Source organism: Fusarium musae, chromosome 10, assembly GCF_019915245.1.
Source record: "Fusarium musae strain F31 chromosome 10, whole genome shotgun sequence".
NCBI lineage: Eukaryota > Fungi > Ascomycota > Sordariomycetes > Hypocreales > Nectriaceae > Fusarium > Fusarium musae.
The window spans coordinates 273,531-287,751 of record NC_058396.1 but is presented as its reverse complement, the minus strand read 5'-3'; the positions used below and the strand labels follow the sequence as shown (position 1 = coordinate 287,751).

Here is a 14,221-nt window from a genome sequence, read left to right as displayed (position 1 = left end):
CCTCAAGTTCGGTGGTAGCAGTGTCGGTAGTGAGACCTGTAGTCGCCATGTCGGTAATCAGAAACGCAATATCCGCCGTCGCCGTGGTAGCAGTAGCGTCTGCCGAAGTTGTAGGTAGCTCAGGAAGATCGCAGAAACAATCCAACGAGTACCAAGTCCAGTCGGTGTTAGAGCCATCAGCCCCTTTCATCCTACCTCCCCAAAGATCACAGAAGACGTTCGGCTGTATAGCAAAAGCAATACAGCTATCCAGACCCCTACAGACATCACGGCAGTGCGCGATTGTGGCATCGCCAGTCACCTGGGTGAGATAGCGCATGCTGGGGTCCGCGCCAATACCCTTGGTGTTGCAAAGGACATCAGCTGGAAATGGGGTCTTTTCATTGTTGGTGCAAGCATAGGCGGCCGGTTGAGCTGGGGCTCTGAGTCGTCTCGGTGGTGGTGGCAGTTTCTACATATGTAGCTGTGCCAGTGGGCGAAGCTGAATCAGTCTCGGTCGTGGTTGTAACAAATTGATGAGGGCTTGCATGGGCCAGCTCGGGTACCAGCGCCAAGAAGCCCAACTATAGCAATGACTCTAGGAGCGATCATGTTGAAGGAACGGTAAGCTCACAATGGAGCAGGTAAACGAGTGACCAAAGTTGAACAAGAGCAGAACTTGATCGAGCTGGGCGTTGTTGGGGCTTAGGCGCTTGTTATGTATACCGATGGAGGCTTAAGACAATTTCCACCGACTGTCACCATCTAGAGGCTAGATCAGGGGCTCTACTTAAAGAGCGAATCACGTATTGGTATTTGCATAGACCTGAAATCTTTGTTAAGCCTCTCTACAAGCTTGCTTACATTATTGATCACGAGGTAGCTGGCTAAGATAGAACGGTCTAGCCTTTTAGTCCCTTGAAATAAGAAAGTAAAGTGAGTGAACCACTGTACAAACTTACGAAATTGAGTAGCGCCTATAGATATTTTAATCTCTATATCTAAAGTCCCTCTTGGCCCGATTAAAAATAAAGATCTGACATTCCAAAACAAGGACATACGTAATAAAAGAACCGGGGTTGTAATTAGTTAGTAGGATGCCCAGACGAGCCAGCCAATCACATTGGCCAACATATCACACGCTAAACCAGCTGAAGCCCAAGTGGGACACCTCAAAATGCCTGCTTGAGGGTATAAGAATAGACACAGGGACATCTCAGCTTGCCATTCAATCCCATCATCTTCGCCTTGAGCCAGGCTCCTCTCCGTTGTGCTTATCGGCCGGTGTTCCAAACCATCTTCAGCAACCATGTCAACATGCCACGCGCTCCAAGTCCCAAACACACAATGGAACTTCTGTCCCTCCGCAGCTGCCTCTATCCTATTCCTGGTACTCTTTACCCTCACAACCGTCGCTCATCTCATCCAAGCCATCCAATACCGATCAACGTACTGCTGGGTCATTATTATGTCGGCCTTCTGGCAAGTCTTTACCTACATATTCCGCACTGTTAGCATCTACAACCCAGCTAGCTTTGACTACTACGCCACATGGTTCGTCGTCATTCTCGTTGCGCCGCTGTGGACCAATGCATTTGCCTATATGGTGTTCGGACGTATGGTATGGTGCTATACGCCTGATGGAAGATTGTATGGCGTTAAGGCTTGGCAGTTTGGGTTTATTTTTGTGATATTGGATATCATCGCTTTTATTGTTCAGGTTTATGGTGCGGCGCAGGCTGCTACTGGAAAGGATAAGACGCTGGCAGAGAAGCTCGATGCTCTGCATGTCTACATGGGCGGAGTCGGGCTCCAGCTGTTTTTCATTCTCGTTTTTGCTGTCTTCGGAGTACATCTTTTCCGCAGGCTTCGCGGATCGAACTTGGGCTTAGATTCAGGAACGCAGAAGAGGTCTATTATGATGCTCTTTTATGCTATGTTCATTGCTCTAGCTCTTATTGTAGTAAGTAGACACTCAACCGACAGATGAAGCCATATGACTAACGAGATCTAGCTGCGAATCATCTTCCGTCTTATAGAATACTCTCAAGGCCTTGACAGTGACATTCCGCGTCACGAGGCTTACCAGTATGCGCTTGACTCTCTACCCATGCTAATTGCTTTGGTAGCGTTCAACGTGGTTCATCCGGCTCGCGTTATGGGCAGCAAAGAGGCCAGCATGCCGAAGTTTTGGCAGAGAAACAAAAGGCATACCGAGATACAGTTGGGCGAGGTATCTTGAGTTTTACTTTCTGAGGCTAGTTCAAATGGCCACACGTTTACTATTGATCTCAGCGTACATCAATATGGACTGAGAACATGAGATTTTAGCTAACACAGAAGAGTACCAGTAGATTGGGCCCTGTAAAATAAGATTCGAACTCTATTACACATCGCCATATCTTGTTTACCATCCAATAACTTCTTCCCACTCTCTATCCTGTTGTTCATATCGTATCATTGCCTGTCTCTCCCCAGGGCCCAGCGATACATATACGCTTCTTACCCTCCTCGGACCAGGGACGTCTTTGCAACTGCGTACATCTAACTTTTCCTCCTCTGCTTCCATAATTCGCCGTGCAACTCTTCCAGTCAAATGGCTGCTCCAAACGCCCTCCTGAGCCTGCCTGGACATCAGCAATGAGATTGCCCTCCGACGAATTCCCGGATCGCGACACCATGCGACGATCACAAACAAAACAGGTACCACTCCAATTTCAAGGTGGAATAGCGGGGCAGTGTCTGTGTCTTCGAAGCCCACAACACGGCTGGCACAATTTACTAGCTCCTCGAAGTTACTGGTGTAGTTGTCAAGGCTGAGTACATATTGGTGGTTGTCTATATTCTCCCAGGGCAGAACCATGTTGAAGTACCGTCGGTGTAAGTCGATGAGAGCAAGTGATTTTTGCTCGGAGGGAGAAAATGGTAGTGCACCACGGGAGGTAACGAACTCTTCGAATGCTCGTGACCAGTGAGAAAATGCAGTGACGAGTACAGATTTTGTTACTGTATCTGTCAATTGTAATGCTAAAATGGCATTGATAGCCTCCCTGGCTTCCAATAGTGAGCCAAATGTGTAGTTGGTGTTGACCATCATCAACTGCGAGGCTGAAACACACTTTAGGGAAAGCTCAGGCGTTATGTCACCAACCAGCTAGGAAAGAAGAGTTAGCATTCTTAAATTTTCAGGTGCGAATTAGCTTACTAAAGCCACCTGTACCGCAAGTCGGTTGAACAGGGTCTGCGCATGATTAAAGATGCCATCTAGGCCGGTAGCTTGACGATGCTGCTGTTGACGGAGCTGGCTCATCATGCGATGGCCATGCTTGAATAATCGAATTGCAGTTTCGGTATGTCCTTGCAAGATCTATTTACGGTTAGTTGCATGGCTTACCAATAAGGGCAATGGCCATACTTGCCTCAATACAGATGAATATTAAACAAGACACCAAGTGGACATGGGACAACGAGCTGTGAGAAGCATGTAACTCCTTAATAGACAGATTGTAATGCTTTAATGCAAATGGAATCTTATACCGAGGTATGCCATTTGTAAAAGCCTCATGATATGCCGAAAACGAGACCAGTGCATGGGAAATGCTAGGCTCATACTGAGCAACCTGCAATACACTGATCCCCCAGAACTCATCAGGGAAGAAGGATGTCAGTTGAGACAGGGTGCGCTCGATGAAGAATTGGATAGAGCGTGCTTCCTGGGAGTTTCCGTATCCGGCAATAACAGTCTGAATCGGTGCTTTCTGTTCTGCTGCTGCTTCTTCGTAGCCGTCACAGGTGCGACCAGTTGACGTGCCTGTAGGTCATTAGCTTTCCCGTTACTCGGCGCTCAGCAGCGCCCTTACACTTTACACATGAGGGCCGTGCCTCATCACATTTGACACGACGGACTAGGTAGATCATGTGAGCAATCTGTACGACCCCATACTTCTGGTGACTCACTCCTGCGGTGTCCATTAATACCCGGCACAGTCTTCAACGGGGTGGACTCACCTGCAGGTCAGACAGCCAGACCGACTTCTCTGCGATCTGGCTCGCACTCGCTGCCCCGGCTTTACCTTTGTCATTGATATGTTAGGTTTGTTGATGTACGCGTGTAGAAAGGCCGCCCGTGGACTCGATTTCATATCTCAGCTGTAGACTTGGGGGTTCAGGTGGAGCTGCCCAGACGAGCCAGCCAATTAAATTTACCTATCGTTGAGCTATTTCCGGTTAAAAGGTCAAAGAGTCGGAAACAGTCTATACCTTCTTTAGTTTAGTCTTCTGCTCCAAGCATCTGATGTCAGCATCAACGCGGCAAACAACATGGCAGCACCGGCTCAGCCGGGTTTAAGGAATCTCAGCAGAATTAATGCTTTTTGTGTTTACTGCATATTCAGTTAGGCGAAATCTATGCCAGGTGCAAAGGGCTTTGTATATCCGGCTGGGACAGGTAGCTTATTCCCCAGCACACATAAAACCAATATCAGCTATACAGCTTAGTACCATTAATTTGTTGTAATCAGTGAAATGATTCCCAATATAAGCATTCAAAAGGCCATCTAAACTCTCACCCTTCTACTACCCCAAAACTTCCGTAGGTTCTATAACTACATCAAGCTCTTGGGATAAGATGATACAAGTATATTTCCCAGACTCAGTTGACTTTGACTACCCTGTATCTGCTGCGACTAATGCTAATTTTAGCCTGACTCCTGATTCGGTTTAGCAAAACTGTCACCCCTGCAGTAGCGTCTCATCCTTAACAATTAACCCATCGCCTGGTTTGTCAAAACACTCTTTGGGAGGTCTAGTCCACGAGCTAGAGCAAGACTATCGATTCCGTGAGATGAGCAGAGCAGAATTGACAGAGTCTAATTCCTCATAACTACCATCACCCATCCTCTCTTTTGTGTTGCCTTCTTGTCGTGCGTCTCACTTCTCACCTTCGTCAATCGTTTGGACGCCACAATGCATCGGAGGTTCATTCTTTTGGCTGTCGGCCTTATCGCCGATGCCGCTATGGCTAGCCCGTGTAAGCCCTCCGGCACAAGTAAGTACAAGCTTCATGGGGAAGGGGTTTTTACTAACTGTAACGGTTAGCTTCTGCCGCGACGTCAGACGTGACTAGAGTCACCGAATCGTCAGTAACAACAACTCTGGGAGATACAACGACCACCATAGCTTCGGAGACAGCAGAGCTCCCAACCACTAACGGACTGTCCGTTACAACGACCTTGGAGGGTTCAGTTACCGTCACGACTGCTTCAGGCACGATAGCCGTCACATCAGAAGCCGAAACATCTGCCGCAACCACCTCAGAGGCTGAGACAACAAGCACTGCACCAGCCGCCGACCCAACATACTCCCTCCTCGCCAACGGCGGAAATCTTAACAATGCCCAGCCCCAAGGGAACATCGAAATGACATCCGTTCTCGTCTTCAACCCGGCCCTCCCTCAAACCGGCGGAATACGAACCTTCAACATCGAGCCCTCGACCGGCCATCTGCAGGACGCCAACGGAGGAACATACGTGTGCGCTTACTACGGATCTTCGCCTGACACTTCGAGTCCACCTACAATCGCGTACTGTAATCCTAGTCACACGGGTACTAATAAGGGGTACGACTACTTGAAGTGCGAGGTTGCTGGTGGGGTTTTCTCGTGTACTGCGCCTCAGACTACTTGCCAGACTGCTGAGGGTGTTGGACTGTCCTGTGTTACTCCACAGAATGATGTATACGATCGGTTCTTCACGGAGCGACGGTCGACGGGTATGGGAACGACGGATTTCTGGTATATTGGCACTGGAAGTCCTAGTGGGCTTAACCCCATCTCGATCACTGCTTCGGAGGTTCAATAGAACTGGTGGATTTGATACGGGCCACTTTATTGAGAATAGAGACTACTTACTCCTGCTCAGCTGGTATAAAAGATATTGCCAGTCTAATATCTCTTAACACAGGCCATCACAATGTATGCATCAGTATACCCTCCTGGTGTTGTCTTGATGCATTAGTAGACTCCAAGTTAAAAGAGAAAGCAGCCTGAGGCCATCGGGACTAAAAGTCACCAGCACTTCCTGGTGCTGTACTAAACTTACTGGCTTTCATATCTTAGGCTTTTTTGTCTTTGTGATGCCGTTATCAGCATGGCCCGTATTGGGATGCAAGCTACGTATGTGACGCAGAGGTAGAACGCCCGTGGCTGTCGTATTACTGAATCGTTCTAGTTAATATGGTCAAGCTATATACTTTCAAACGAGTACAATATATGCTGAACCTGAGCTACTTGAAAGGGTTGGCTTTCACCTCAGTCGCCGGCACAAGTGATATGCAACATGTGTGAAAGAGAGCCAGACTCCTAAGGCAAACGTTGACTCAGCTATCAGCTTTACAGCTTTGCCATGACGACAGCATTGCAGCATGCAGCGCAGAATGAGTGAGGCCCGTACTGCGCATAGCATCCCTATGATAGATGCACGTTTTCTCAAGCTCGGTACTACAACAGATCAAGAACCCCCCTGTAAGATGGTAGAAATACACTTCATTTAGCTCATCCTAAGTTACCCCCCAGTTTGATATCACACTCCCAAGAGTCTAGTCTTGTCACGGGCTAGCAAAGCGAATAGCTTATTGACAAGAACAAATATTCAGTCCATGCCGCATTCGCAACGAATACATGTTTTCATCTGCTCGGTGTAAGTCTAGGCTACTAGCCGATCGAGGGCGCATTCCATTGGGCGGTCAATGCCTTGAGCTTAGCCCCTATCAAGGCATGTCGAGCTCCAGTAAGGAACTGGGTGAGTTTACTGATGCAATAGTGTTATAAAAGTCGAAGAAGCTAAAGACCTATGTTGACATATTTATGATATCTATGAAGCGGCTGGGGAGCAGTGGCCTGTTGTTGTGAAGTTCGTCATGACCGGACATGATTCGGCATTTTGCAAAAAGGTCCAAAAACAGCATTGTGCGAAAATATTCCTTGATATCGGCTTCTACACCGTGAGGCTCCATCGCCACTCTTCGTGAACCAAAACCGCGCGACGGAATCAGGCCGTTATCTTCTATCTGCATCACCATAATCATGTCAAATCGAACCAGAGTGAGCTGGTCACTTCTTAGAACAGCATCCATGTTCACTGTCTGAAACGTTGAGTGGAGGAGCCTGACGGATACTTATCCGATTGGCAAAGGCGAAGCCTCTGGTATCCCCATAATCATATCGACGCACTCGTCCGTTTCCGTTCCGTTCTGAACCAACGATTCAAATCGGTCTCAACGTTCTGAGCGGCAAAACTCTTACCCCATACGGTGCTCGCCTCACTTTCCAAAGCGTATGTCGAGCCGAAGAAACTTGGATAACTCTGAGGAACGTGCTCTTATCATAGTGCGGTTCCAGCCTTTCAAAGCTGTTGCATTTTTCAAGGTTGCTCTTGTATACTAATGCAGCTTGGGGTGTGACTACAGCCCTATTGGTATAGTTGTGGATATGGGTTTGGTCGAGATGTTGTTGATAAAAGACTAGTCTTGTTGGTGCGGCCGCCATCTTGAAGATCCGGGGTGTGTGTGGTGTTGAGCTAACCTTTCTTGGTCGAGGGATTGGAGCTTTATACGCCTCCAAGGCCGGCCAAGGAGTCATCATTTAGGTTCATATCATATTAGCTTTATGCTGTAGCCATTAGTCAGTCATCGTGGTATCGATGTCTAAGTTGTGGGCTAGAAGTGTTATTTGCAGTTGAGGCTTGTGGCTGAGAGCTTATTCCGGCAGAGAGAACCTAGTGCTCTTATCATGAGTCGGCGGGCCCGGGTTCCATGATATACTCCCTATTCGCCGTGAGACATTCATACCCACTGAGGTTATTCTTGCCGTTTTTCTGCTGGCAGCGGATTACTTGAGTTCATGCTGACAGCAAGTTTATGCAAAGTGCTACCCTCCATGAACGGGAATAAGATAGTCGATCAGCGGGTGTCGGGAATGCCGAAAGCTTATGCGGCTGATGACGACATGATCATCGAGAGATAAGCCTGTTACCCCAGAGCGAAACCATGGCAGCTGAAATGCTAGACATCTCGTACAGTATTACAATCAAGGGTTGATGGTGTTTCACATCGGGATGATTCCGCACAGCGTTGCATTGCTGCCACGAAGTCCATCATCATTACTTGCATGACTCTCTGTAAATAAACACTCAACGTATGACATTTCACCGACACCGCAGTTCTGAAAGGATATAGCATGTTGATGAAAGGAGAACCTAGCAGCACAACATCCCCAGACCATGTACAGCTGCTCACTGCATCATACCCTTATGTAATTTATAAATCGGTTCTCACAACTAAAGTCCGTTACGGGCCCCGGCATCGACCCCCGAGCCCTTCCAAAGAGAGTTACAAACTTACAAACTCGACATATCCCAACCCCCAAATTCCCCGCCAGGATCCACAGAAATTCTCGAAGCATGCAGCCGAGCCTTCCAGAAGCATTATCCCCCGAGGAACAAACTCGGGATTGTCAGGCACCTAATCACAAATGCCTCACACTGCAACTTCATAAACGTGGAAAATATGCCTGATTCTTTTCTTCTCGGTGGCAGCAATGCTTTTTATCAGATGACCGTCACGGCGTCGGACCCCGGCGCTAGCGTGATCGGCTCTCAACGCCGTGATACCGAACCCAGGCTGATCGACATAAACCAAGGGGGTATAAAGTGGATATGAACTTTTGTGAGCGTTTTTCATGTATTTTCTCCGAGACGCCGTGATCTTCGCGTATTGGACGGTGTTCGCGAGTAATGAACGGAGGGATGATTACGGATTATTGACAACTTCGGCTAGACTTGCAAATGTCTCAGAGTGGGCAAATCATCTTGACAGAGAGGTTGGGAATAGAGTTTAGGCTTTTATCAGTCGTCCGCGTTATTTTATCTGTTCACATGGTGTTGATAGATGATCCTCCAAGGCACAATGAGAGTACGATAACATAATCTCCAGTATTATCATCTTTGATGTGAGACATGAGATACAGTAATCTATTCCAAACGAAAATATTATATCACGCAAAACTCAATTGGTCAAAAAGTCTCACCGAAGACGACCTATCTCGAACCCCAGGCCCCGTTCAAAACTCCACCAAGACCCTCCCCAGCATGGAAACGCCGGATGATAGTGACATGGAGTCATAGTGGAGCAGGGTGCGAGATACACGATATAATCCGGGGTAATTCAGTTTCTTGTAGTCATAGAAAGGGTCGGATTTATAAGGACATGACGCTCCCGGCTCCATCTTCCCCAGATTCTTGCATCCCGTTCCAGACTCTTGTCCCTTTCTCCATCCGTTCACTTACCCAAGATACCGTTTTGAAGAAACGTTTTGTTCAAAAGATATCTCATCATGGCGAAGAAGGAAGAACTCCCTCGTGATATTGAGGGCGTTGATGATCTTCAGCGCTCGCCGTCGAGATGTACGCAGGAGGGAACGACGATTGACGCTGTCTTTGGTGAAGTTTCGGAAGATGGACCTAACTACCGCAACGTACGAACCCCGGTCCGTTTTCTTCACAGTTACTAATGATATTCAGGTCGGATGGATCGCCACCGTCGCACTCATGACAAAAACGCAAATCGGCCTTGGAGTCTTATCGATTCCCCAGACCTTCGATGCTCTAGGCCTCATCCCCGGAATCATATGTCTCATCGTTGTGTCAGCCATAACAACATGGTCAGACTACATGATAGGCGTGTTCAAGCGACGACATCCGCAAGTTTACGGTATCGACGACGCGGGACAGTTGATGTTTGGGCGGATTGGTCGTGAAGTCCTCGCGACTGTTTTTATGCTATGTAAGCATCATTCCTCCGTGAATATTGGAGACTGGGGTTGCTGATGACTCGCAGACTGGATCTTCGTTGCTGGCTCAGCGATGCTCGGTATCTCAATCGGTCTTAACTCGGTCTCTACACACGCTGCCTGCACAGCTGTCTTCGTTGCCGTGGCAGCTATTCTGGGCTTCTTCTTTGCTAGTATCCGCACGCTCGGCAAGATTGGCTGGCTAGCGTGGATCGGACTCGTCTGCATCATGACGGCCAGTAAGTTCAAGCCCCCCTTCCATCTCACGAGATACAAGTTTAACACGAGAAATTAGTCTTTTGTGTCACTGTCGCTGTGGGCGTGCAGGACAGACCTGCTGCTGCGCCGAAGGGAGGACACTGGGAGTCTGACTGGAAGCTCTTCAACCATCCTAGCTTCGTTGACGGTATCACGGCTGTGTCGTCGCATATCTTTGCGTTCTCGGGTACACCTGCGTTCTTCCAGATTGCTGCTGAGATGCGTGAGCCGAAGCACTACACGCGCTCGCTATTGACCTGCCAATCCATCGTGACAATCACGTACATCACCATCGGAATCGTGGTTTACTACTACTGCGGTTCTTATGTTACATCCCCTGCTCTCGGTTCAGCTGGCATTCTCATGAAGAAAGTCTGCTACGGCTTTGCCCTACCTGGCCTTATCGTGACTGCTATGCTTATGACTCACGTGAGTGTCTCCCTGTCTTCTCAGTGGTTTATACTAACTTGCCAAGATTCCTGCGAAGTACATGTTCATCCGCTTACTGCGCGGTACAAAGCATCTTAATTCCAATGGTATCGTGCATTGGGGTACTTGGTTAGCATGTACAGGAAGCGTAACCATTATCGCGTATATCATCGCCAGCGCCATCCCTGTTTTCGGCGGCCTGGTGTCTCTCATCGGAGCTCTTCTCGGCACGTTGATGTGTTTCCAGCCCTATGGCTGCTTCTGGCTTTATGACAACTGGCACAAGGGCAAGACTGAAAAGTCACTCAAGTGGTGCCTTATGGTTTGCTGGAGTGTCTTTGTCATCGTGGCTGGAACCTTCATGATGGTTGCCGGTACCTACGGGTCCATTGTTGGCATCAACAACTCGATGAAGGCTAATGGGGGATCGAGCCCGTGGTCTTGTGCTGATAACTCCAACTCTGGCTCTGCTGGTCACTAAATGGCTTGGCTTTTGTGACGTTGATGTCGGGCCGAAGATGGTGGCTGAGATGCACTCGAGACTGGCCTCTTGAGTGGCTTTGAATGGAGAGCGAAGATGTTTTGAGCGAGAGGCTTATGTACGAGTTGTCATTTGCTGTGCGGGCACATTACTGGATGAGCTATCGAAGCATGAGATGCATTTGGAACGGTCATTATAGAGTGTAACACTGAAATACCAGATAACAATAGAATACCCATTTCTTTTTCTTCATCGCTTAGAATGCCAAAATGGTCATGACCTACCAAATTTGGCAGTGATGCATAGAGCCAACGCTGGCTCTCGAGTGATGACAACGCCATCCTCACCACCAAGCCGAGCTTAAAGAAGTATGGAAATGCTTCAATGATGACTTATCATGATAATGTCTGAATGAGTCACATGATGCCATCGCCAAACCTTGTGCCCCCAGCCCCATTTTCATCGTCATCTCCGCTTATGTAATGACATCATTGAACACCTGCAGTTCCGTGCTCACTCCACTAACCAACCGGAAGCTCGGCCTGCGGCAAAAAAAAAAGTTACTGATAATTCTCCTCATTGCGAGTCATCACCTTTTCACCAACCCTCATCGCTCATTCTCACAAGAAACAAAATGAGCTTCGTGAGGGCATTTTCGTTCCTCACGCTCGTGAGCGTCGTTACCTACACCATCCTCTCAGTGGCCACGTCACTGAGTGGCGGATCCCCCGCTGTGCAGACAGGGAACGAAACCCACCCGATTCCGGCCTTTGGACTGGGGACTTGGTTGGCTAAGAAGGGAGATGTGAGTTCGGATACGAGGTTCGCGAGACTGCAGTATGTGCTAATGGGAGTACAGGTTGCGCATGCGGTGGAATATGCTTTGAAGGCGGGCTATCGCCACCTCGACGCTGCTGCTATCTACCGAAATGAGGAGGAGGTTGGGCAGGGCATCAGGGCTTCGGGCGTGTCGCGCGATAAGATTTGGGTGACGAGTAAGCTTTGGAACACGGATCATCGGCCTGCTCTCGTGCGCAAAGCCATCGAAAAGTCTATCGCCAATCTGGGCGTCGAGTACCTGGATCTGTACCTCATTCACTGGCCCGTTGCTTGGGTTCCCGATACTAAGGATCTCGACAATGACACGTCTATCGTGGATACCTGGAAGGCTATGGAGGAGCTCGTGCGCGATGGATTAACGCGCAACATTGGCATTTCCAACTTTGCGCCGAAGGATATCAAGACCATTCTCAAAATCGCCACCATCCGCCCTTACGCCCACGAATTCGAAACGCATCCCTATCTGCAACAACAATCCTTTGTCGATTTTCACACCAGCGAAGATATCAAAGTCATTGCATACTCACCACTCGCCAACACAAACCCAACTTACAACCCTGACATCCCGAGCATTCTACACGATGAATTCTGGACCAAACTCGCCGCTAGCAAAAACGTGACGGTGGCGCAGACGGTGCTGGCGTGGGGACAGCAGAGGGGTACTGTAGTGATCCCCAAGAGTACGCATGAGAAGTACATTGATGAGAACTTTGGATCGCAGGATATTACATTTACGGAGGGAGAGTTGAAGGAGGTGGCGAAGAAAGATAAGAAGTATAGGTTTTTGAATCCTGGGAAGGATTGGGGTGTTGATCTGTTTGAGGGTCTTGATGGGGGTTCGAAGAAGGAGGAGGAGGATGATAGAAATGAGGACTTGTAATTTGATCGGACTAATAGACGGGGGATATTTTTAGATGATATTAATAATATGATACCAAACCTCTCGGATATACGGATACTGGACTCGTGAACAGAGCGCCTATGTCTCGGCAACACCATTCCGATTTCGTAGACACGCGCATGGTGTAGGCAAGTCCAGAACTGATAATCGATCAACAAAATGATCTAAAACCCCAATCAAAAGCACAGGGCAGCAGAAATTTCAATGTCGGCGGACGAATTATGGACTAAATTGACCTGTTATCCATGGTGTTGTGTGCTAACAATGTCCAATGTTGATTCGCAAGCTTCTCACATTACTGGTTGGGAGCGCTCCGGAGAAACACAAGCAATCCATAATACTACCTACTTTAAATGCCCCCTAGAATGTTATCTTTAACTGGCATGAATATTTACAGACCATATTCTGTCGAGGAAGCCTGCATTCGGGAGTTGACCGCGCTCTCTAGGGTAGCCAACAGTATCCATAGCGATCCAATTTCCTATAGTTTCACAGCCACAGTGAATACAACCCTGGCAGTTCAATCAGGCGCAATGCAAAAAGCTTCTACGTAACAATCAACTCTAACCCAGGCCAACTAATTGGTCGAACAATTCCGCCAAAAGCAAAACTTGTCGAGAGTTTAGTAAGGAAATTGCCATTTCCTGCACGACTCGCACCATTCAGGGTCCAACCCTGCGCCACTTCGCAACGCAGGTCAAGAGTCATGATCAACACGCTCAACACACTTAAATCTCGCCTCGTGGCATGCATTCAAAATCCAAGACATGATCTTCCAATCCATTATTCTAGCTTGTATCCTTGGCGCGTAGGATCTACAGGTACCTTGGCCCACTAACCCCCTGTGAGACCAGAGTCGTAAGCGAAGTTTGCGCCCTGACACGAGCGAAGTGATGAATGGCTCTGTTTACGCAGCGGGCGAGCGAGTTTATTCTAGACCGGATGATAAGTCAGTTTGTATTGCCGTTGTGCCGTGCGTGGCTTATCGGCTCTTGGACCCTCTTGTCAAATTTTGTCTCAGTTGACTGTCATCTCGCTGACCGGCAGTTTGCATGTACGCTCAGACCTCAACTGAACCGCGGGAAAAAGTAAAGCTCCTTGCGTACGTACGTCTCCCTCGCCGTAACTCCCTACATCCGACGTCAGTCTCCAATCTCGATACTCTCATGACAAGTGAGTACACGAAGATCATAGTATAACAGATCAAAACCACAACCGGGATGAAAAAAGCCACTCTTATACCCATCTCCTGTTTCAACGGTCGTGATCACCATAACCCCCCGAAACAAAACATGACTCTCCTATTCGTCAACACGTGGAAGCATCTCCATTAAAAAGTCTCCGAGGTCCAGACTAATTCATCCCGCGTGCCACGCAACTCCACATGGCTGACAGGAGAATTCCCCAATGGAGTAAAGCGCACGGCAAGGGTGTTAAATAGCGATCGCCGGATATAATTGTGACCGCTTTTCAACTCCCGCTTCACGAG

At 48.4% G+C, this 14,221-nt stretch overlaps 4 protein-coding genes across 4 annotated transcripts; all 4 read left to right on the top strand.

Moving 5' to 3' along the window:
• Positions 1–1,288: 1,288 nt before the first annotated feature.
• Positions 1,289–2,221, top strand: J7337_012242 (uncharacterized protein; the record flags this gene model as incomplete). Its single annotated transcript, XM_044829771.1, has 2 exons — positions 1,289–1,942; positions 1,994–2,221. The coding sequence occupies 2 exons, from the start codon at positions 1,289–1,291 to the stop codon at positions 2,219–2,221; spliced, it is 882 nt and encodes a 293-aa protein (XP_044674687.1).
• A 2,723-nt stretch (positions 2,222–4,944) lies between these two features.
• J7337_012241 (uncharacterized protein) lies at positions 4,945–5,837 on the top strand (the record flags this gene model as incomplete). Its single annotated transcript, XM_044829770.1, has 2 exons — positions 4,945–5,026; positions 5,077–5,837. 2 exons carry the CDS (start codon positions 4,945–4,947, stop codon positions 5,835–5,837), a joined length of 843 nt encoding a protein of 280 aa, XP_044674686.1.
• A 3,530-nt stretch (positions 5,838–9,367) lies between these two features.
• Positions 9,368–10,991, top strand: J7337_012240 (uncharacterized protein; the record flags this gene model as incomplete). Its single annotated transcript, XM_044829769.1, has 5 exons — positions 9,368–9,508; positions 9,555–9,816; positions 9,871–10,062; positions 10,119–10,510; positions 10,557–10,991. The coding sequence occupies 5 exons, from the start codon at positions 9,368–9,370 to the stop codon at positions 10,989–10,991; spliced, it is 1,422 nt and encodes a 473-aa protein (XP_044674685.1).
• A 634-nt stretch (positions 10,992–11,625) lies between these two features.
• J7337_012239 (uncharacterized protein) lies at positions 11,626–12,711 on the top strand (the record flags this gene model as incomplete). Its single annotated transcript, XM_044829768.1, has 2 exons — positions 11,626–11,796; positions 11,851–12,711. 2 exons carry the CDS (start codon positions 11,626–11,628, stop codon positions 12,709–12,711), a joined length of 1,032 nt encoding a protein of 343 aa, XP_044674684.1.
• Between the last annotated feature and the right edge of the window lie 1,510 nt (positions 12,712–14,221).